The sequence below is a fragment of the Boleophthalmus pectinirostris genome, unplaced genomic scaffold (genome assembly GCF_026225935.1).
Source record: "Boleophthalmus pectinirostris isolate CB_2022bp ecotype Guang Dong unplaced genomic scaffold, ASM2622593v1 HiC_scaffold_7, whole genome shotgun sequence".
Taxonomy (NCBI): Eukaryota; Metazoa; Chordata; class Actinopteri; order Gobiiformes; family Gobiidae; genus Boleophthalmus; species Boleophthalmus pectinirostris.
The window spans coordinates 19,723,018-19,745,239 of record NW_026571473.1 but is presented as its reverse complement, the minus strand read 5'-3'; the positions used below and the strand labels follow the sequence as shown (position 1 = coordinate 19,745,239).

General features: G+C 38.8%; 1 protein-coding gene across 2 annotated transcripts; it reads right to left on the bottom strand.

Moving 5' to 3' along the window:
- Positions 1 to 314: 314 nt before the first annotated feature.
- ell (elongation factor RNA polymerase II) lies at positions 315 to 21,989 on the bottom strand. Of its 2 annotated transcripts, XM_055164584.1 has the most exons (13): positions 21,716 to 21,951; positions 15,851 to 15,857; positions 13,597 to 13,641; positions 6,436 to 6,557; positions 5,813 to 5,976; positions 5,311 to 5,561; positions 5,108 to 5,232; positions 3,987 to 4,053; positions 3,155 to 3,755; positions 2,904 to 2,970; positions 2,646 to 2,817; positions 2,522 to 2,566; positions 315 to 2,442 (listed from the first exon to the last, which is right to left on the bottom strand). In XM_055164584.1, the coding sequence occupies exons 1-13, from the start codon at positions 21,841 to 21,843 to the stop codon at positions 2,338 to 2,340; spliced, it is 1,899 nt and encodes a 632-aa protein (XP_055020559.1). In that variant the 5' UTR covers positions 21,844 to 21,951; the 3' UTR covers positions 315 to 2,337. The 2 variants fall into 2 exon arrangements, with proteins under 2 accessions (XP_055020559.1, XP_055020558.1); XM_055164583.1 differs by lacking the exon at positions 15,851 to 15,857 and having other exon boundaries at positions 21,796 to 21,989.
- Between the last annotated feature and the right edge of the window lie 233 nt (positions 21,990 to 22,222).

Genomic DNA, 22,222 nt, shown 5'->3' with positions numbered 1-22,222 from the left:
CCCTGAAGCCATTGCAGAGTTCTAAGATCATTCAGTGTGTCAAAGCCAAGCAAACCGGTCCCCCTAGAGTTGCCTTGCGAAACCATGGTCAGCTCATTACAAATAGGTCACCCGAACTTTGGACCCAAACACATGTCAACACACCTTTTGTACATAATATTTCTGTAACGGTACCATAACATATCGTAAAATCAACGTATTGAAATCACACGGGTTTGCCCAAACGAGCATTTGGACATAAATTGTTTATATCTGCTGCCACCACCAGGAGGAATGCTGAACTACGTCTTCAGCTTAGTGATGCAAAAACAACATGAAAGGAAAAATATTTTATTGAAACAAATATCATGTCCCAGTCCCTTAAAGGTATTGACAAAGAAAGCATGCTTTTGGGCTTACACCTGGATTTCTTCTTTCCAAAGCCTACTTTATTCATTCTTTACAGCAGCTTGTATGTAGAGAAAAGAAAAACCTATACAACAGGTCATTTTGGCACAATCAGCTCATACAACAGTTTTTCTGTGCTGGCATATTGATTTAACATCCCAATAAAGAAAAAAACTCATTCACAATGGAGCTTGACAACAATAGATGTGTACAAAAATGTTCTCAGAAAATATAGGCCTATTTCAATGCAACTTTTCTTGTTGAGAGTTGCAGCTGAGTGTGCTGTTCCTCAAACCTGTCACCAATGGACAGGACATTGATGTAGTGTCTCATGTGTCCTAACCTGCCAGTACCTTACAATATAAAACACCCATCTAATCTAAAGCATAGGAAACTTTCATGAGCATGGGACTGAAAAGGAATTAAGATTTCCACAGTTTTTTTTATCAAATACTGAGATATGTTCCTTTTCCATTTGGTAGAGCAGTGTGTGCAAGTAACACTTTGGTAGTATACATGCTGGTCAAAGCCATGTCTTGCATGCCAATTCAGTTTCTAATCTCTGCACCGCCAATGTCACAATTAAAGGATTGTTCTTTGTAACTTATGTCATTATGCATGCACCCTGATGGACAAAGAAACCCCAGATAACAGCAAGAGAAGGTGCTGATCTTTATATTCACATGAAATCTAGCACTGACTAAACCAGTCCTATTTACTACAGCATTTCTGTTGCTAGGCTGTTTGGAAAGAGCTTTAGAAAAAGCAATAATTTGTATGTCATCTTTGTCACATCTGGAAAGGCAAAATTGGCCGGCAGTTCCTCTGAGACCTTAAGGAGCAGTCCAACCATTGTGATGGCTTCATCTTAACAGTCATCCCAACTGACAATAGTGGGTTTACATCTAAAACTGTGATTAGAATGATTTCAGAAGAATCAACACAAATATCTGAAAAATATGGTTCCTAAAAATAATCTAAATATGTTTATTTATTTTTTTTTATTAAAATAATGTTTTGTATCATGAAATAAATGGAAACACTGAAATGATTATGTCAGAAAACGTGGAATAAAGATTGCTACAAAAGCTACAACAAACTAAACCAAAAAGGGTGAAATTAAGAGCTAAGTATTTATTATGGCATCTTGCCTTGAACCAAAATGATGAACCTTAACTAAGTACCACTGCTTGAATGTGACCAAAGAACAAGTACAGCTTGTTAAAATTAAGTGGTCAGTTTAAAGCTCAGTAAATGGAAATGTCCCTCATTAAGACATCTGCACATAATTTAGAAAAAAGGCTAAGCACACAGGCCTGCTTCTTGCTGTGTGCATTTAAAGCAATAATTTGATTAAATCAACAGTAATTTCTGTCCCTCTTTAAAAGAGAAAAAAAGAATGCCAATACATTGACAATTCCATGGACAAGGCAGCTTCTGGGAAAAATACTGGCTGACATTCAAGATGAGAGGGAAAGCACAGACAGTTTTTAAGTACTGATACTGGGGAGTGTGGAGCAGACCCACCCCCCCAAATAAGTCAAAAATAAATAGTGGAACCAGAGAAATGAATTCATTATAAACATCACAACCATTTGTTTAACTGATGTTTCATTCAATTTTATAAACTCAAAAGCTGCTTTTTGGTGCACAATCTGTCAATTTCAAAAAAGTGTCCCATTCTCTCCAGTTTTAAAGATTGTATAGTTCACAAAAACGTGTAGGTTTGAATCCTTTACCACAGTGCACTAACCGCAGGCTGGGATGCATTGTAACTACCTGATGGGTCTGACCATTACAGCCGTATGATCCATCAAAAGAAAAAAAAACAAAAGATGAAGGTGTCCAGTTTATTGCCCACAAGAGCCTTCAGCCCTGATGAGCCCACATTCCCTTCATGGCATCTCTCAAGAAGATTTTCAAAGGAAAACAGAATCCACAGAGAAACTCTTAAAGTTGCTGTTGATCATATTCGGCAATAAGTTTCTTAATATGTGCCAGTTTGTTATGTAGATATTCACAGCGGTTCTTCTCTTGACTATAGTTGGGATTAGTCTGAAACAAATTGGAGCAGTTTCCTTTATTATAGTTATAGACTTTAAGCAGATTAAAGTATTTTTTTATGTAAGCTTACCTTTTTGATTTTATGATACTCTTGAAGAATCTGATTATGGATTGTCTGCAAAACAGTATGGACTTTGTTAGTATGATACTTGAATGATGTCAAGTATTTCATTTGTGTGAAGAGAAAAATGCACCTTGTACTTGTCTGTGCCTTGTTGGAGCTGTTTCAGCTCATTGTCCAGCACTGTGAACTGCCGAGTGATGCCCTCTATCCGAGCATGCAGGCCCCTGTACTCTGTGTATTCTGCATTGAAATCATTTTTATACTTTTGGCGCTGCTCAGGAGAGCCAATCACTGTATACTTCCTGAGATGACAAAGAAAGAAAAAAGTTCTAAATAAAAATTAAAAAAGAAAACCTCATAGTTACAATATGTACATTACATTACTTACAATAAATAGTCAGCCACTTCAGGGGTTGACAAAGGAATACTGGTAATGTTGCACATTCCATTAATATCTGGAAAAAGCAAAATTACAAAAAGCAGATTTATCATCAAGTCAGTAGATCCAAAACTCAACAGCAGGGGTCTCTAGATACCCCCAGAATACATCTAGTCAAGATTACAAGTGGACATTGGAAAAGCACCCTGTACGCAATTTCTGATATCACTGAAAGCATTTATCAAAAAAAACAGTCTCACCTGTGCTTCTGTGTGGAATACTGTTGCTCTTCAGGGTGTCAGGACTCGCCTCACATGCTCTGGGCTCAGGCTCTCGTTCCTCATAAACTTTCCTTTGCTTCTCCTTTTCTTGAGCCTTTTCTTTTGCCCTTTCTCGGTCTTTGGTCTTGTCTTTATCTTTATGTTTTTTGGACTTCTTTTTTGACTTGTTGACTAAGGAGGTAGGACTCTGGTCCCGAGCCACATTCAGGATGTTGTGTCCAGGGGAAGACGTGCTGATGCTGGGAGTGGACATCGCTGCTGGGCCCAAGGAGAGGGAAGGTGCAGGACACAGTCTCTCGGTGCTTTCATGAGAGTCACAATCACGGCCATTATGGCTGGAATCGTTACTGACGTCCGAAAGTGCTTCAAAAGGACGAGGGATGTCCAGTGCTGGCAAGGGCTGGGTGCTGGACGTTACACCAGAGTCCGACAAAGAAACAGACACAGACTGGACTTCTGCTTTCCCATTGGATGAGCCCAGTCGGCCATTCAGAGGGGTTGTTGTAGCCTTGTTGGCAAGGTGTGATATTCTAGGCTTTTTGTTGACTAGGGGGTCAATGAAGTCAGCAGCAGGTCGTTTCTGGGAGGAGAAATTCTTTATTAGTAAATACAAGAACATGAAGAAAATAAAAAATTATAACCCTGGAATTACACTGTATATGCTCTGCAGATCATCTCCACACAGGGTTGTAGAGCAATGAGGCTCTCAAGAGGAGCATGCATGGGACTTTATATGACACTTGCAGAAGTGTTTTAGTGGAGAAAATATACATACCCAGATACAGTGTGAATCAAGAAACTGGTAACTCACCTGAGACGGTGAACTACTGGGCTGCTCTTTGGGTGGACTCTCCGGTGGGGGTGGCTGCGTCTGCTTCCTATAACAGTTCATAACACAATGATACAAAAGTATTATTATCAATACTATTTGAATAAAATTTCACATTTACATGGTTTACCATGAATTCACAAGTACCATGCTATGCAAACAATGAGAAAGACTAAAACGTCACAACTCAGCTCCTGTTTGATTTTTTTCATCAAAAACATTCAGACAGGTCATGGTAGATTTATTAAGGTCTACTGCACTGTGAGCTCGGTTGTTGTCACAGCTGATGTCATTATCAGTAGAGGGCAGTTGGTTACACCATGTCTCATTACAACCCCACCCTGCTCTGTAGAGCTGTGTGTCTGTGTCAAGAAGTTTAAGAGGAGCAGAAGCAAGCTCTAGACATGAGATGGCAGTGTGAGCTGAACCTTGGACTGGTGCCACCTCACAAACAGATCAGCGTGTGCTGGAACACTGTTGCATCATGAGCGTTCCACAGTGTTGCTGTGCTACTCTGCGTGACTGACTGCATTAGCTCCAAAAGTATGGAGGAGCTGCGAAGGGGGAGGTGGTATTAAGTAGGTGGTTTGAGCCTGTGAGCTGATAAACTGACCAAAAGTTCAAAGTACAGAAAACAGCACACAAACCCCAAACCAGCCAGAAAAAAATTATAAGTGCACAGCACTCTGAGATGTAGGGGCAATAATAGACTTAAATCTTATAATCTCATATCATATGATCATTAAACTATAAATTGTGTAATCTTGTAACAAATATTGTCTCTAAATTTAAATTTTAGTCTGATAAATAAAGGACAAAACTGCTTTTCTTCAGTATTTAAAAGGGCTTAGAAAACAACATTTTCTACAAAAAGACACCCAACATTTCCTGCTGTCAACAAATATGGGACTTCAGCACAGCGCTATTTTGTAGGTGGATGGTTTCTACAGTGTTTGCAAAGCCATGTTTAAACAGTCAAATGTTTCATAATATCAAGACTAGAAAAATACAACACTGCCATGTCCTTAGGGACATCCTCCACTATTAAAGCAGCAAGCTTGTTCTACAACAACCAAGATAGTGAGACACTGAAACGCAAATACCTAAAGAGGATTCTCTTCAGAAGCTGTTGGTCTCCTTCTGTGTAACCGGGCCAGTCCTTCTGAATTTCTTTATAAATAAAGTCCTTTAACGTGAAGGTGTTTTCCTTCACATTCAGATTAGCCACCTACAAAATGGTAAACAAATACAATGGTCCAGTTAGCAACTTAAAGCTATATCTGTGCAAGTGCAAAAGCTTAGAAACCTGTTGCAAGTGGCTATCCAGAGATTCCTTGTCTGATTGCGAGAGACCATCTTTTTGCAATCTTAATATTAGCTCTGGCTTCTTGTAAGGCTTAAGAGCCAGGAAGTGAATGAGCCGCTCTCGCAGTGGTCGGTGCTGCGTTGTAACCTTCTTCACATTTCCACTGGAGATGATCACAGGTCGAGAGGTTCTCCGTGAAGGAGCAATGTCAGAAAGTCCAGGTGCCGGTTTCCGGATCTGAACTTTCTTACCTTAGAGACAAAAAAAAACAACAATGTTAAACTTGTATAAAATTACATTTGAGCAACTGTTACAAAATATCTGGGTTATCCACATTTTACACACCCAAATGAGTTAAGTCTAAAGCAGACCATATTGCCAAAGAAGCAAAATTACAACATTGCCTTTAAAGTGAAGTGGTGGGATCCCTTTAAATTGTATTTTATAAAATTGGGAAAAAATACAGTGCAGTTGACCTTCGCAGACAAACATGTCCACTTACCCACATATCTCCCCCCAGGCTTGATGACAATGGCACTTCTGCTCCGAGTCTCCTCCTCTACCTGGGCCATACTTTCTCTGGCCTTTTGGTAGGAGTCGTCGGTGGCACATACTGTGATCTTGTCCTGTATCCCACCCAAACAGTCCAGCTGAATGCTCCCTTCACTGGTAAAAGAGAGAGCAGCTATTTATCATATGCATTTTGAAAATACCATATACAATGACAGAACATTAGTGTTTTTTTCAAATGTACTGAAGTGCTGAACTAGATGCTTGGATGTAGAGTGAATTAAGAAGTATGTGTATCAAAAGTAATGCTTAAATATCTGTCAAAATATTTTCAACTCTTTGAAGGAAGTACAAGAACGCTGTTCCTGTTTTGTAGCTTCCCTCACTTCCACAATAACATTTGTTTTTCATTTACATTTATACAACAGACTAAAATCCTATATTTCGAATGTAAATAACCCAGAACATTTGTGAATTACTGAGAGAACATGGTGTCAATCGAAGCAAAGAGAACATCATTAATTTCCAATTTATGACAGTTCATCATGTTTATCTGAAATTTTAATCTTCAGCTTGAAAAACTAGAACAGCTCAGTGTTCTGAGAAGCCCTTTACCTGGTGATGTACTGCTGAATGCAGTCGAAGCTGCCCTGGGGGTTATCTCTGCCCACGTGAGACAGGTAGAACGTAAACGTTTGTGCTTCACTAGAGGTTTCTGATCTTGGTATTGAGATTTTCTGTTGACAAAAACACACAAAAGTGTATTTAGAACATTAATAGACACACTTCTAGTAGCATTCTTGTAAAGCAACTGTATTTAGGAACATTGCCTTGGATATAAAAACAAAGCATTGTAAGGAAGGGAACTGATGGTTTCTGAATTTGCCCATCAGAGAGGGTATGCATGCCATTTAGCCAGGTGTGCCATTTGGAACAGTATCAAAAGTTAACCACAGTATCTCAGCACTGCCAACCTCCACAAACCACAAACCACTATCATACAGTCGCTATTCTTCTATAAACAGACAGACACTGCATCCTGGAATGTCCAAACGAATGAATTTACTTCAATTATATATTCTGCTTTTGAGTTTTCAGGCTGAAAAGCAGCATCTTTATATCTGAAGTAAAATGCTGTGCAGAATATTGGTGACACTTTGGATATAAAAATGTGGCGTACAGTTGCTCCAATCCATCTACTTCTAGGGTGAAAACATGGTGTTAGTCTTTTGGTACATGAAAACTGTAAAAACTAGAACAAATGTAGCAAAGAAAAAACTGAATAACCAATTAGGCATCTTTAGTCAAAGTCTCTTAATGAACGAGTGGCCAGGGCCTACTAGCAGACACCTCAAACGTGCCTGCTCTGACATGTGCAAGGGTGCAGCCAGTTCACCTCTGTTTACACAAGTCGCACATGTGAAGGATGCAGGTGGTCAGCTAGAAATAAACACAACATTTTATCAAGCTGCTTCTGAACTCTTTTTAACCAGTTTCAACACATTTTTTTTTAAAGATTCCTAACAAATCTTGATGTGTATAAATACGCACCAAGCATTTGTTAATCAAACTAAATTCAAATTAAACAATTTGTCTTCACCATTAGAATATAGGGTTACATGTAAGCTAGTTTGTGGATATTTAAGTTTACAGTTTTGACCACTCAGATTGGTCTAGAAATGGAACTTAAAAGGGAAGGTAAAGAAGCCGCTAATCCAAAATGTTAAAGCAACAATGTTTTTTTAAAAGAGTAAAAAAGCAACACAGAATACCTGAAATTATATCATCTGTACAATGTACTGTCGCCTTAATGTTATCTTTTTACCAACTGGCACAAAGCCTTTTCCTGTACATAATGTACAGTCCCTGACAAAAGTCTTGTCGCTTATCCATTTTGTAGAAACAAAAGCTTATAACTTGACTTTAAATTAATCGATTGGTTTTAGAAATGTCTCATATGAAAGCTAAAACCCTCCCAAATTAGGCTCAATAAACTAAAATAAATTTGCTTCACTGAAAAAAGATTGATCATTTAATGAACACAGAAAGGTCAGATTTTGGCAAGACAAAAGTTTTGTCGCCTACAGAAAATTGAACAAATAATTTACTTCAAATACAAAAAATATGTTGCATAACGTCAGTGAATTAAGTAGTGGTGCTGTGAGATCCATATTTAATATCTTGTATGACTTCCATGAGCTTCAAGGACTACATCCATGCGGTTCCACAATGATTCATACAATTTGTTGATGAAGTCATCAGGAATAGCAAAGACAGCAGTCTTACATGCCTCCCAGAGTTCATCAAGATTCTTTGGTTTTGCCTTCCATGCTTCCTCTTTCATTCTACCCCAGACATGCTCAATGATGTTCATGTCTGGTGACTGGGCTGGCCAGTCCTGGAGCACCTTGATCTTCTTCGCCTTGAGAAACTTTGATGTTGAGATAGAATTATGTGATGGAGCACCATCCTGCTGCAAATTTTTTTTTGGTTGGGAATGTAAGAGATAGCTAATATGTCTTGATATTTTAGGTCATTGATATTGCCTTCCACCCTGCAAATGTCTCGCACACTCCCATAATGGATGTAACCCCAGGCCATGATTTTTCCACCACCAAACTTAACTGTTTTCTGGGTGAATCTTGGATCCATGTAGGCTCCAGTAGGTCTCCTGCAATATTTGTAGCAGCTGTGAAGTAATTCAACTGAGGATTCATCTGAGAAATCCACCTTCTGCCACTTTTCCAGTGTCCATCCTTTTAGCAGGCTGTGGGCCTTGGCAAATGCCACAGTTTTTTAATTGCCTTTTGTTTAGTGCTGGTTTCTGTGCACTGATTCGACCATGGAGGCCATTTCAATACAGAATTCTACAAACTGTTCAGGTTGACACAGGGACTTGAGGTGACCAGGCCTGGTGGAGCTCTGCTGCAGTGGAAAAGGGGCTGGCCTTGGATTTTCGAATCGACAAACGGTCCTCCCGAACAGTTGTCTTGCGGGGTCTGCTGGACCTGGGCTTGTCAAAAACATCTCCAGTCATTTCAGATCTTTTTCTTATTCTTTATACTTGACGCTGAGACACATTGAAGGTGTCAGCCACCTCAGCAGTGGATCTGGTCTTCAGCCTCTTGATAATTAACGCTTTGGTCTCAGGGTGGATCTTAGGCATGTTGTCAGAGGTCAAGTTGCAGTTGATGTGAAGGTCTGGTGTGCTGGGTTCTTTTTATACACACCCACTAACTGATTGATCAGTAACTGACCACAGGTGAGGCTGTAATCTAGGATTGGGTGCATCATATGACAAGGTGACAAGACTTTTGTCTTGCCAAAATCTGACCTTTCTGTGTTCATTAAATGATCAATCTTTTTTCAGTGAAGCAAATTTTTTTTAGTATATTGAGCATAATTTGGGAGGGTTTTAGCTTTCATATGAGACATTTCTAAAACCAATCGATTAATTTAAAGTCAAGTTATAAGTTTTTGTTTCTACAAAATGGACAAGCGACAAGACTTTTGTCAGGGACTGTATTCAGTCCCATCTTGTCCATCTAAACATGTGTTTTTTGAAAAACGTATCTGTATTTAGCTCCATGTTTGTGCAGAAACTGAGGGTCTGGCTAAGTGCATAAATATGAGTTGTGGAGGGACAAAGGTGCTGCTGGAGATGCACAGCTCTGATAGTGACTCATGAGAAGTAGGGATGGGCATGATTAGTCGATTAATCGATAATTGATCATTAAGTATTTCATCGATTACGTAAATTTTAATCGACAAGCCGAATGTAGGTTGCTGTGCGTAGCGTGACCAAACAGAGGTCCGTGTAAGTAGCTCTCTACACTCAGAAGGAGCGAGCAAACACAGTCAGTCCGCCTGTAACGTACCGAAGTGCATATGCGTATTTAAAGAAGACTTGTACAAAAAATTCCACACTTTCCGTTCCGGTCGGGACAAGTGTGAGTCCATGTGCACAAAGCAGGAACATATGTTTCGGTGTCCAGTGGGAAAAAGCTTTGCCAGGTGAGAGTTGCGCAATGTCGATGACGAGTCCCCATCTCCCGCCCCCCGTACGGTGTCCTGGTTTTGACAAACGCAAATATGGTCACACTAACCTGTATTCCACCGAATCATGTCTTTTAATCCAACAGAAATTGACCGCATCAGCGACACAAGAGCTGTAGTTTTATCTTCTCTTAGTTTATGCAAATTAGCGATGCGGTTTTAAGTTTCGTTTCTGTGAGAGTTGCGCAAAACTGAATTAAACACATTATAATAAACGGGCTGATGTGGCTCTAGTGTCGTTACGGTTTATTTGTCGTATAGTTGAATTTTTTTTAATGCAGATTAGGAGTGCAAATAGTAATAATAATGATGATCATTTTAATATAAAAACGTTAATGATTAATCGATAATCGATCGTTAATTCTCTCGACGATCGATTACGAAAATTTCATCGAATGCCCATCCCTAATGAGAAGGCTCCTCCACACCAAATGGTGAGGTCTAATATTCTGACACACGCTACATGTAAAAATCTTAACATATTAAACTGTCCCCAGCCTCATTCTTATTCCTAATTAGGTCAGGTTTAATGTTGGTCCTGGAAATTAAAATTACAATTATTATCTGAAATCATACACTTAAAAAAGGTGAGAAATTAAAGACAGTTTAACTAAAAAGTAAGTCTGTATGTCAATAACAACCATAGAAAAAAAGATCTACTGCCTGTTCACTTTTGACAGAGTGACTATGCAACATTGCATTAAAACTAAGGTTAATCTAGGAAATAGAGTAATGTGAGATTTGAGTGGCAAACATTAAATTAGTATTAAGTTTCATAGTTTATAGGTGATTCAACACAAAGATGCATCTAAAGCATTTTTGTTCATGTTAGCCTGAAATGCAGGATGTTGCGTTTTGGTTCATTTGCACGTCTGAGTAATCCTTTTTTATCAGTCTGTCTATATCTCCAGAGCTCAAAATGTTCTGTTCCACCCTGTGAAATCGTGAACCTATAGTTTTCAAATTAACAGCTACCTTTTACCTTTACTTCAGTAGAGATTTGCAATTCTTATTTTTCATATTTTCTTATTTATTTTATCAGTAAAGGGACAACACATATTAATGGACATTTAAAATGGAAATATGTAAAGATTATAGCCAACGTGGCTAATTTCCATCTTCAGTCCCGAGGCAAGTTGAAGTACAGCAACAATCACACAACAGTACACAACACCAGCACACTCGCTATACATACATTTCATTTCAGACAGTTCATTTGAGGTTTGAAGTCGACCCCTCAATATAAAAAAATCATTTTGTTAAACATTGTGACATATTTGACCATTGAACAACCACTGTTTTAAAACTTTAGAAAAATGCTGTGCAGGCACTGTCTTCCATGTTTGACCTGCTCGATAAGCAAAAGAGTTGTCCAAAAACACTTCCACTTCATACACCTCCGCTAGAATCATTTTGATGGAGTTTAAAAAACACAGTGGAGGAATTATTTTATTACCACATGACATCACAAGGTGGCACAGCGTGTTTGAGAGAAGAACTCAGATCACATACAGTAGGTCAGAAAAAAAAAGTGTAATGTGGACCCTTTAAATAAGTAGTCTTTAGTAGTGATAGGGATGTGCTTACTGATGATTTCATGAATCAAAATACCACAGAATCTTAACATGTACTCAAATAAAAGGGTACAGCGGGCACCACAGCTCTCTAAAGCAATTATCCTTTTACAAGGACACAAGCACTTCTTGTTCTTGTCTCATCAACTCATTCTGCATGTCTCCTCCACAAAACAATGTGTGCATTCACACGACTTGTGTTAGAGGACCATCTCCATAAAGCTTCTGTAAATGTGTGTGGAGCTCAACAGAAAAAAAGTGTTATACAGACAGACAACCATCAGGGAAGTCAGCTCTGGATGATTTTTTTTACAATGTGAAACTGAAAGTATCACTTCAAAAATAACAAAGTCAATTTATTGTAGTAATACACCCTTTATATATACCACACTGACATGTGTCAAATTTTTCACTTTTGCAACTGTGATACAACTATTGAGCTTAAAACTTTTTGAGATCTTAAAATATTAAAATAATAGCTGGATACACACTGTACATGCACTAACTTTTAACTTCTACCCATACATTACTAGATGATGTTTTGATTATTTCAGATGGAAAAATGCTCTTACTCTTTTGCTTGAACAAATGCAGAGAGCTGCTCTGAACATCAGTCACACAGAGCCACTTGTGCAGCCCACTATTCAGACCATGGAACTGAAGTGGGGCTCCTGCATCAAAGGCTACACACAGTAATTAGGCAGGTTACAGCAGTTTTGGTTAAATCTAATCAAATAATGTTTATTTCATGTTGTTTCAAGTTTGGAGCCGCACATATGAATGAAGAGCAATGAATGGTGATTTTTTTATATAATGTGTGCTGCTGAGCCATCTGTTGTAGAAATGAGCCATTTTCACACTTGTGCTTCCTTTCTGAAATCAACAACAACACGCGTCTGGTGCGTTACACGACCATTTCATCAGGTGCACTGTTTGCTCACAGTTCAAGATTTTGTCCTCCTCTGGTGGAACTGTAGGTGGTTTCGTGACAAGCTCCTTGAAGCTGCTTCCATAATCAACTTTCTGAGGTGCATTCATTACCAATGCATGCCTGTCTAGTTATCCACGGGCAGGCCGATTCTTGTGCAGCCTGTGGGAAACTGTTATAATTCTTTGAACAAGCCAAATTTAAGCGGTTTTAACCAAGCCCAGAGACATGCAGCTTGGATTCACACACCATGAAAAAAACTTGACAAGTGACAGATTGGCATAGACATGATAGACAATCTAAAAAGTATAAATGTAACAATTATGTGATCAAATGAATTAAAATAGAAAGACAGAAGAGTTTTGGAGAAAGTTTGTAGCAAATGATAGTGTAATAATGGCCAATAATGTGATAATTGAATGTAATAAGCTCATAATGCAATAACCAGCGAATAATGCAATAACTTGACAAGGTGTTATTACGTTATTGGCTCACCCAATAATGTAATATTTTATTATATTATTATTACATTATAAGGGGGGGAAAAGTCATGATTTAATAACTGCAGCCAGTAATACACTACAGGCAATTTTTTTTTTCAAATTTTTCCCTTTTTTGGTCAGTTTGGTCTCAACGTAAGCTTACAAGTAAAAACAACAAAACTGCTCACTGAAAAATGTTTTAATACTTAATTCACTCAACATGCAGCCATAGTTAGAAATGTAATTTGAAAGGCCCTTTTGCTGAAAATCCCATGAAAAAATAAGATATTTAAATGAACTTAATTTGGCCTTTAGTGAGAGTTCACACTTCAGTGCAATTATTTCAGTCTGGCATTCACTCATTCAATTAGCGCATGGCAAAGGCTGACCAATAGGAGAAGTGGGTGGAGTGTGTGCGTATGTGTCTGACAGCGTTTGTGCATAGAGCAGCATTAAACAGAACAGCAATCAATCAGAATGTAAAAATCTCTTCAAATATTCACAAGACAGGATCCCATCAAAATTCCATTGTATAGCATCCCACCCCCTTACCTTTATCTTATCTTGGTGCCAACTATTATCAACTTTGTACTGTAAATTACAGTATAATTACTCCAAAATGCAATCAAGATGGTTAAGATAAACAGCTGTCTAGCTGAAGTATGTTCACAGGAAGTACAAAAGCACTAATCTGGGACATAAGCAGTAAGAGGAAGTGAATGAATTGTCATCTTACCCCTTGGTTTCCATTAAATCTGATCAATGGTCGCGATGACAGCACCTGTAAGAGAAAGATCATTATTGTAGCATAAATTTAATGACATCTTAGACATTGATAGAATAGACTGCTTGTGAGTGTACTGACATTAGCATAAGAGAAAGAATAAGACCATAAGAAAAGGGTGAGATGGCAAATGCCTCAGGAGTGTCAGCGCAGTTATATCAGTGTGCATTGTTGATGGGTCTGACTTTGAAAACAGGAATATATTTGCACCATTAAAGTCAATGTTGTGTATACTTCCTGTAACCTTTTTACACATTTCTAAATAAATGCCTTCACAGCTGTAGTATCAAACAATAAAACCAAAACAAGTTAATAATTTCCAAAGATGTTAAAAAGCTGAAATAAATCCATGTATCAGTTCACCCTTTTGCAAAAGTTCCTGACATGATGATCCTTTTAAATCCATTTTTGGGTTGAAAAGGGAATTCTACATTGCCACAACCTGTGCCAAGCCAAACAGGAGATGTGCTAACCTGGAGCATATTTAATACGGTCAGAGAGCCGTTTTTTCCACTTAAGCTTAGCTGCACTCATACAGAATTATTATGTTATTAAATGGACTAGAGTCTGACATCTGTGTGTCCATTCCCCGTCCACACCAACAAAACAAGACACAATGTAAGACGACAGACGAACATGAGACAATCAAGTGGCTTTGACATAATGAAAGTATAATATGAACTTCAATTTACACACTATTTAAAAAGCCAATCAGGCAATGTAATAAATGGTACAGCTTTAACAGTAATTGGCAGATGTGAAAAAATTTTGAAATGCAAGGACAATGAGTTCAAGCTAAATCCAGTGGTTTATGATGCATCATGGATACAACCTATTTAAATTGAATGTTTTGATATGCTAAATTTGAATTTCTACCAGCAGGATAGTAACCAACTTACTATTGTACAACACTTGAACCCCAACCAAACATGCAGGACTAAAGCATCATGCCCAAGGTCTGCAGCAGCAGCAGAGGCTGAAGCAGGGATAGAACCAATAACTTGTAGGTTTGTGGGACAATGCTCTACCCACTGCCTCAATGGTAATGTGTAAATGAGTATTAAAACATATACAAGTCTTTCTTCTGGGGCTGACAGTGACACCCATCTTAATTGCTATCATTCCCCAGTTTTACTCCCCTGTCCTAACTGACAAACTCCTCTACATTTAGAATGGCTAGGGGGTTGCACAAACATTAACTGCAAAGCACTTTCATTAAGTTTTGATAGAAATATTTGAGGCATCTTTGACAGCCAAATGCACATGTACAAGACATAATACATGAAGGTGGGTGAAGTGAGTTAATGACATAACTGGTCCAACTCTTGAAGTAAAAAGACCTGATCTGCAAAATCATCATTGAGTAAATCATCATTGAGTGATGGGCCTCTTCCTGCATGCATTCTTCTGATGTGCACTAACAGGGTCTCAGCCTATCCAGGAGCACCATACCTTTCATGGAGCTTACCCCTGCAATGTTTTACACTGCACCCCTTTTAGCTTTCCCCCTCCCCCCGCAGCACTCACAGCAGTGCTAACATAGTGCTACACTCAGCCTGTTCATTTGAATGGGCTGCTGACATGTCACTATTCTGTGGGACCTGAGCCCAGAATGTTCCACAGGGCTAACCTTAGGGTCAGAGGAGCTCCTGCAGGGACAGGCCCAGTGAGGAAACACCAGGCAGAGGGATAGGGTGCAGTGGAGGTCCTCTGCATTGGGCACAAATCTCAAGTGGTGACACCTGAGTTGTTTAAGTTGCACCCCTATCCACGAATGAAGTGAATCAACTGCCAGTCAGACAAATGTCATCAGGACACTAAGGCTCAGCTAATCAGACAAGCTTCAGAAAAAGTGCCATTAACTGAAATCTTCAGAACGGCATTTATGGCTGCACAGAACCTGTGATAACCACATTGTATACTGTAAACTTAGATGCCAACATTTGGAATTCTTTTTGGAAGCTATGCCCTTTTTAATTTTTAAGAAAGAAAAGCAAAAAAAAAGTAAAAAATAACATCTGACATAACCTAAAACATGTATCAATATGTAGTCAAAACTGCAAGATAAAACATAGAATATGGATTCTCTCTCTACGGATATTCTAATGTGACAGCAGCTGTTCTGACTTTGAGGGAAGGCAATTGTCTTCATGTTGATTAGGTTCGAAATATTTTATTTATTTATGATAAATAGGTTCTGTAGAACCTTTGAACTTCAGAAACACTACAAACTTGTGAACAATCGTCTTTCCACAAATCTATTCATAGAGCAGCTTAATGCAAATAAGTGACACAGAAGTGCAGGTCCCACTCTTGGCCCTGCTGCCAAAGAGCTCTTTGTTTTGGAGCAGAGGCACAGAAATAGCAGAGCTCAAAGCCCTGCACTGCCGTCGCTGCTGCTGCTGCACTGTCAGGCGTTTAGAGTCACTGTGATGAGGTGCTCCACCGGTCCACATTTCAAATGTGAAAAGAACTACACTTCGTGCCATGCACCTCCAGTGTGCCAGTGAAACAGAGGGGCCAGGGCTGAAGCATGGTTCACTCTGATACAGTAGTTTTATTTTTAACAAGCCAAGATACAACAGCTACACTAAGGCATCAGTGTCTGAACTGAAAGACAGCTTATGAATGATTTTGACTTAGGTCAGCCAGACTTTGATGGCTTTATTTAGGTAAAAGTCATAAACTATAACGAGAATAAAAACAGATGCAGTAAAACTGGAAATGTTTGAGGACATGACAACATCTGACTAAAACAACTGCTCCACCACTCATTGCTTTAACAACTATAACATGTTGTTGACAACTATGACAATTAGAATGAAAGGCATTGTGAGACCGTCATGAACAGTTTCCTTAAGAAGATGAAAATACTTGATGCAAGACTTGAAATAATAGAATTTTAATTGAGATCTAATTGTTTGCAGATTGCAGTTATTGGCTTTTGTTTTTTAAATTTTGAGGGCTACAGCACAACAGCCTATCCACTAGTGAATATTCTTTGGAGCATGTAGAGCTCAGACTTTTTTGTGAGTTAAATGGGACTAGTGGTTTATTTAAAATGTCTCTGTATATGCACATTAAAAGTCATGATGAGCTGAGCTCTAATTGGATGTGATAAACCTTAGTGTCTTGTGCAGCTGCAGCAGGTGTAGTCTCTGCTCAGAGCAGAGTGACCTGCGCTGGGGTCACCAGAGGTCACACACTGTCACAGAAGCTTTTTCTCACTTTCTGCACATGGACACCACATTTGATAAGAGCAGACGCTATCTTTTCATAAGTATTTCAGCGTGTTTATGCAGCCTATGGAGCCATAATTTAGCTGTAAAGCTTTGGCCAGAGCCCAGCGGCTCAGCTGTTTTATCAGGGTGAAACAGAGACATTCCTGAGAGATTTGAACAGAGCGGCCAAACCCGACGTGCACAGCCTTTGTGATTCACACAGTACAATACTGCAGGAGCAGTTCAATTTGAGTTATTTACATTAGAAACTGCCAAATAATGTGCTAACTGCTAAATAATTATTGCATTTAGCATGCGCAAGTTCTGTGTGACATGCAAACCCTTATTAACAAGTGAAGCCTTCCAAGTAATACCTGTTCACCTTTTAGCCTCTAGCTCTCCAGAACTTGCACAACCTGAAAAACTCTAGTTTTGCTGTAAAAAAAAACACACACATAGGCAAAAGCACTGATGAAATAAACAAACTTTACTTAAACAAACCTTTCTCTGACACACAATGTTTCTTTGTATTGGTTAAAATTTAAAAAAAAGAAAATCATATATATAATTTCTATTTTTATTTAATTTTTTATGTATACTTTAATTTATAGTTTAAAATGCTAAGCCATAACACCAGTATTTCAGTACATTCATCTGATATCCAGCAGATTGTGCATAGATATTTAGGTTGTTAATTATTTAATTTAATTGGTCAACCATTTTTTTGTCTTCATGTCATGTCATGTCATGATATGTCTTATACTGAAATTTCATAAATACAATTGTTACCATTTAAAAGGTTAAAAATATGGCATGACTGAAGGCTTTGAGATAGAGATAATTTCCAAATAAAGAGCATTATTTATGAAAATCTGATTTTATTCATTTTTATTTCACATTTTGATTTAATTTGCCCAACATCTTAAGATGTCATAGGATGTCTTCTGGCACGTGTTTTAGAGTCTGTACAGCAAAAATAACAATTGCAATTATTTTAATCATCAACTTGTCACCATTATTCAGATTAATTGTTGCAGCCTTTGATATAGCATAACAAACACATATTTGTGGAGCAAAGAGCACATTAGCACTTACGCAACACAGAACAGGACATGAGTGAGTCAACGTGCTCTGCGTGCAGTGACACCGGGTTACCATGGTCCCACACACACTGACATTTAGAGTCATATTTGGCCTGAGCAGCAGTGGTCATCTGTGACAGAGAGCTCCGTAAAGTGAGGAGTCTGCATTCTTTAAATAACCCAAGCACAAGATAGGCTCGAGTTTGGTCGCCTTATTCTCACTGCATCTCCATTACACCCCCACAACAGCCCAGAGGGAGTCCCCACCAAACACACAAGACCTCACCTGGGGGAGGGTTAACTTACAATGACATACTCAAGAGCAGTAGTAAATATTATGCTGATCATATTGTCAAAGTACATCTATTCCCCAAGACTGGATTAAATAGAGGGCTACTCACAGTGTAGTAGAGTAAAATGTTTTCATTCATTGTACCATTCTTTGTGAGACTGGGCACTTTTGCATGATCCTGACAATGCATCAGCAATGTGCTACAATGGTAATGGACCATAAACTTTAGGGATATACAATACAGATACTGTTATTGATTATCAGTAAAAATATGCTGGATCGGTACTGGCTCCTAAATATCGGCCCTGCTGATATCTGGTAGGGACTGTATGTAATAAGCCTATTACTGATCATAGTTGGTCCACAAAGTCTGTTTCTGGACCAACCAAAGTTTGACGTTTAATACAAAGTTGTTCTATAGTTACTGGAGATAAACAAAAGCTATGTAACACAAAAAGCTATGTGACATAGTCATTTTCACTATAGACAATACATATGGCATTCCAATTTCTCCTGAATAACAACGGAGATGCTATCCATGCGATACCTCCAACCTCAAATTCTTAGCATTCATGACTGCTATAAAACAGAGATATACCGATATCTTGCACTCTTTTTCATATCTACTAGCGGTGTTAGTAAAGCTTTATTTTAACACTTTAGAGTCTAGTGTGTTAGATAAAAATAATTTATATTGAGATTATAGAAATTAGATTTAAACTATGGTAAGGATTTTTTGTCTAATTATACAGAGCAGTAAAATGTGTTCCCAATATTTATGTATATATTATTTATATTTATATACATTTGATATTTCATATCACATATTTTGGTGGAAAATAAATAAAAATTGGCCCTACATATTGGCCCAAAAGTACTGGCAGAGCTCACTGGCCATCAGTTGATCTAAACCATCAGTATCACCATTGGTCATGCAAAAACCCATATTGGTCGATCTAAAAAAAAAAAAAAAAAAATGCCTGTTACATTTCTTTTTGTCAGAAACTGGGCAAGTGTCCTACTTTTTCACCAGCAAGAACAAAAAAGACACGTGGCAGTCATAACCCGAGCTGAGCTTCTTAGTTTTACCCTTTTGCTCTATTTATAGTAACATGGGTGTAAAACAGGAAACAGGGATAAAGAGGTGAGTGACATGGGACCAACTGGAACAGGACCTTCTTCTGTTATGGCTTATGCTGTTTCAGGTATTCAACCATATGCACAATCTTTTCCAAACATCCACACCACTGCTTACATCATGGAGGATTCATCAGAAGCATGACTCTGCCCATTCCTCACAGTTCTGTAATCAGCCATAGCTCTGTGACGATCGAGTGGCCTTAGTCACTTCCTGTCTGATGTCACAGTCAGTAAATCCCGCCCCCTCCCCTCTACTCACGAATATCAACACAGACCAGCTGACTGTCATGTCTTCTTGAGCCATAGACTTATAGCAAATTGTCCTTAGATGACTCTCTACACAACACATATGGGGTAAACATGGCGTGATAGAAGAAGGCAGAATTTGTTGTTTAGGGTGAGTTCACCAATATGAAAAGAAGAAATTGTTAGTGAAGTCAGTGCACTGTACATTTGGTACAGAAAAAGAACAATGTGCTTTGCTAGACCAGTCCCGATGCTTGGGACAGGCACCAAGAGCACAATTTGTAACTTCTTTGGATTCAATATGACAACAAAAGCAGTGCACATAGAAGTACTCTTCCACACTACACAATTCGGCACATCCAGTTAACTCTCCATTGTTGGAGATTGACATTACTGCATCATGCTGGTTGCTACAGAGTCCAGAGTACCAGCCTATCCATAGCAGCTCAACTACTACCTGTGCATCCAAGGGTCTGGTCTGGCCTCCAGTGCAACACACGGCTAGTAACCTCCACTTTGTATAGAGAGAGTATATTTGTAAAGAGTCAGGTGTGGCACTTGAATTTATGTGCTAACCAGCTTCTATCTGTTGCTGTAGCGTACAAAGATGATGGTCTGGTCTACACGAGAAACAGGGTTTCTAAGAAGCTAAAAAGAACAGCAATTTCAATCTAGACAACTTGGCTCTGTGAATAAAGTTCTCTTTAAAATATATCGAGCAAATAATACAATCTCAGAAAGCAACGCAGTTTACATGTGTATCAAATAATTTATGATTTACACAAAGTGCCAATGAGGAATACTGGATTATTTATTATATATATTTATACTATCTTAAATGTATTAAGCATCTCACTGTTCAGATCACAATTTAAGTACTGCTTTTTGCAAAATTTGGGTAACAACACCATGTATTAATCTTTATTTATATTTATCTATGCAGTGTTGTATTTAAAAAAACTGCGATTACAATTAAACAGTGAAAGAAAGGATTTTAGCTATCAGCAGTGCATGTTAGAATATGCCTTCACGATAACAACTGTTTGTGGTGGGATTTGGTTACACCTATATTGCTTTAAGGGCCACTAAATCAGCTACTGGAAGTCACAAAATTACCTGTCAGCTTTACTGTTTGGGCTTATCTGAGACACTGTCCGGCTCCACAGCCACTGAGCCCAGAGATAATGCCCTTTCCTCTTGGCCGGCCAGGTTTTCCCTGTCAAATATTTATAGAAGCTGAAACATTAGATGGCCATCATCAGACATCTAGCTCTTTGCACAAGGAGCAAAGCAAGCTGCAAAACCACTCCACACAGAGAGATTAGGGAAGGGAAAAAAAAAACTAAACTGGTATTTTTATTTACATTTGTAGTAGTGAAGACGGAGATGGCTGGTGCATTTATTCTAGTTATTCATTTACCCTGTTAGTGGTTACTGTATCTATAAGGCTGTGTTGTTATTTGATACAGAACCAAAGAAACAGGTTGCAAGTCGCATAAGGACTAAAAATACACAGCCAATGAAGTCAGGCCTCGCCTATTTGAACTCATACCTTGACGTTTGGGAAAGTGGAGCTAGTTTAGCTAGCTTGGCTGGCGATGGATCTATTGACAACTCAAAGTTACAAGTAACATCTGAACCGCCCATCAAATTGTTGGTTTTCACGTTGGGCTGTGGTAACTAAGTTGAAATTCAAAATGCAATTCAAATAACTTCAAATGAATGCCTTTAATCTTAAACCAGAACCATAAAATAACTGTTGACGGTCAGTGTCCAGACGAACGAAGCACGGAGCTTGACAAATCAGCGACAGCTTTAGCAATCGCTCTGGAGTGAGTCTGGGTGTAGCTTGTGGCACCGAAGACAAACACTGCGATAGACCCTTGGCAAACTTTACAAGCCCGGGGTCTTTTTACTCTCCACTTGAGAAACCAAACGAGAGAGCCTAGAGTTGAGTGCTTCAAGTGAATATCGCAGTGTGGAGGCAGCAGAGTCAGGACTTGCCTCACTCTCCTGTCACAGCTGCCTGGACAGACTTCAAAAGAAAGCCCAAATGTCACGGATCGGAACACTGTCGCTTACCTTGCCACTCTTGGTAGCCTTCAAATGCTCTCAGGGCGCTGTCAGTAAGTTTAACATGAAAGACAGAGACATTACTGCCATTGCTCACTCTTCCACAGGACAGTCCGTAGCACTGCTCCTCCTTCAGCGCCGCCATCTTGCTACCGTTCCCACGCGCACGCACGCACTCACTCTGTCGTAAACCGAGAAGTCCCAGAGCTTTTCAGCGAGTGTCCAATAAACAGGCACCGAGCAGTAAAGCCCAGGTGTCACGTGACACAAGAATTTACTTTAGATACACCACAAATTATGGTTATGTCAGTCTGTATTTCGCAACTTGAAGAGCAGATCTACTATCCAAATGCTTAAAAAACACCTGAATCACTTAAATTAATTTTCATATAATTTTTTTTGTTATTTCCAAACCCAACCATGTTCTTACATTTTCCTGTACACTATACTCTAATTGTACCTAAAAATGGAGACTTATAGAGCCCAATTACAGCCTTAAAAAAATTAAAAGGAAGCGATGGGTC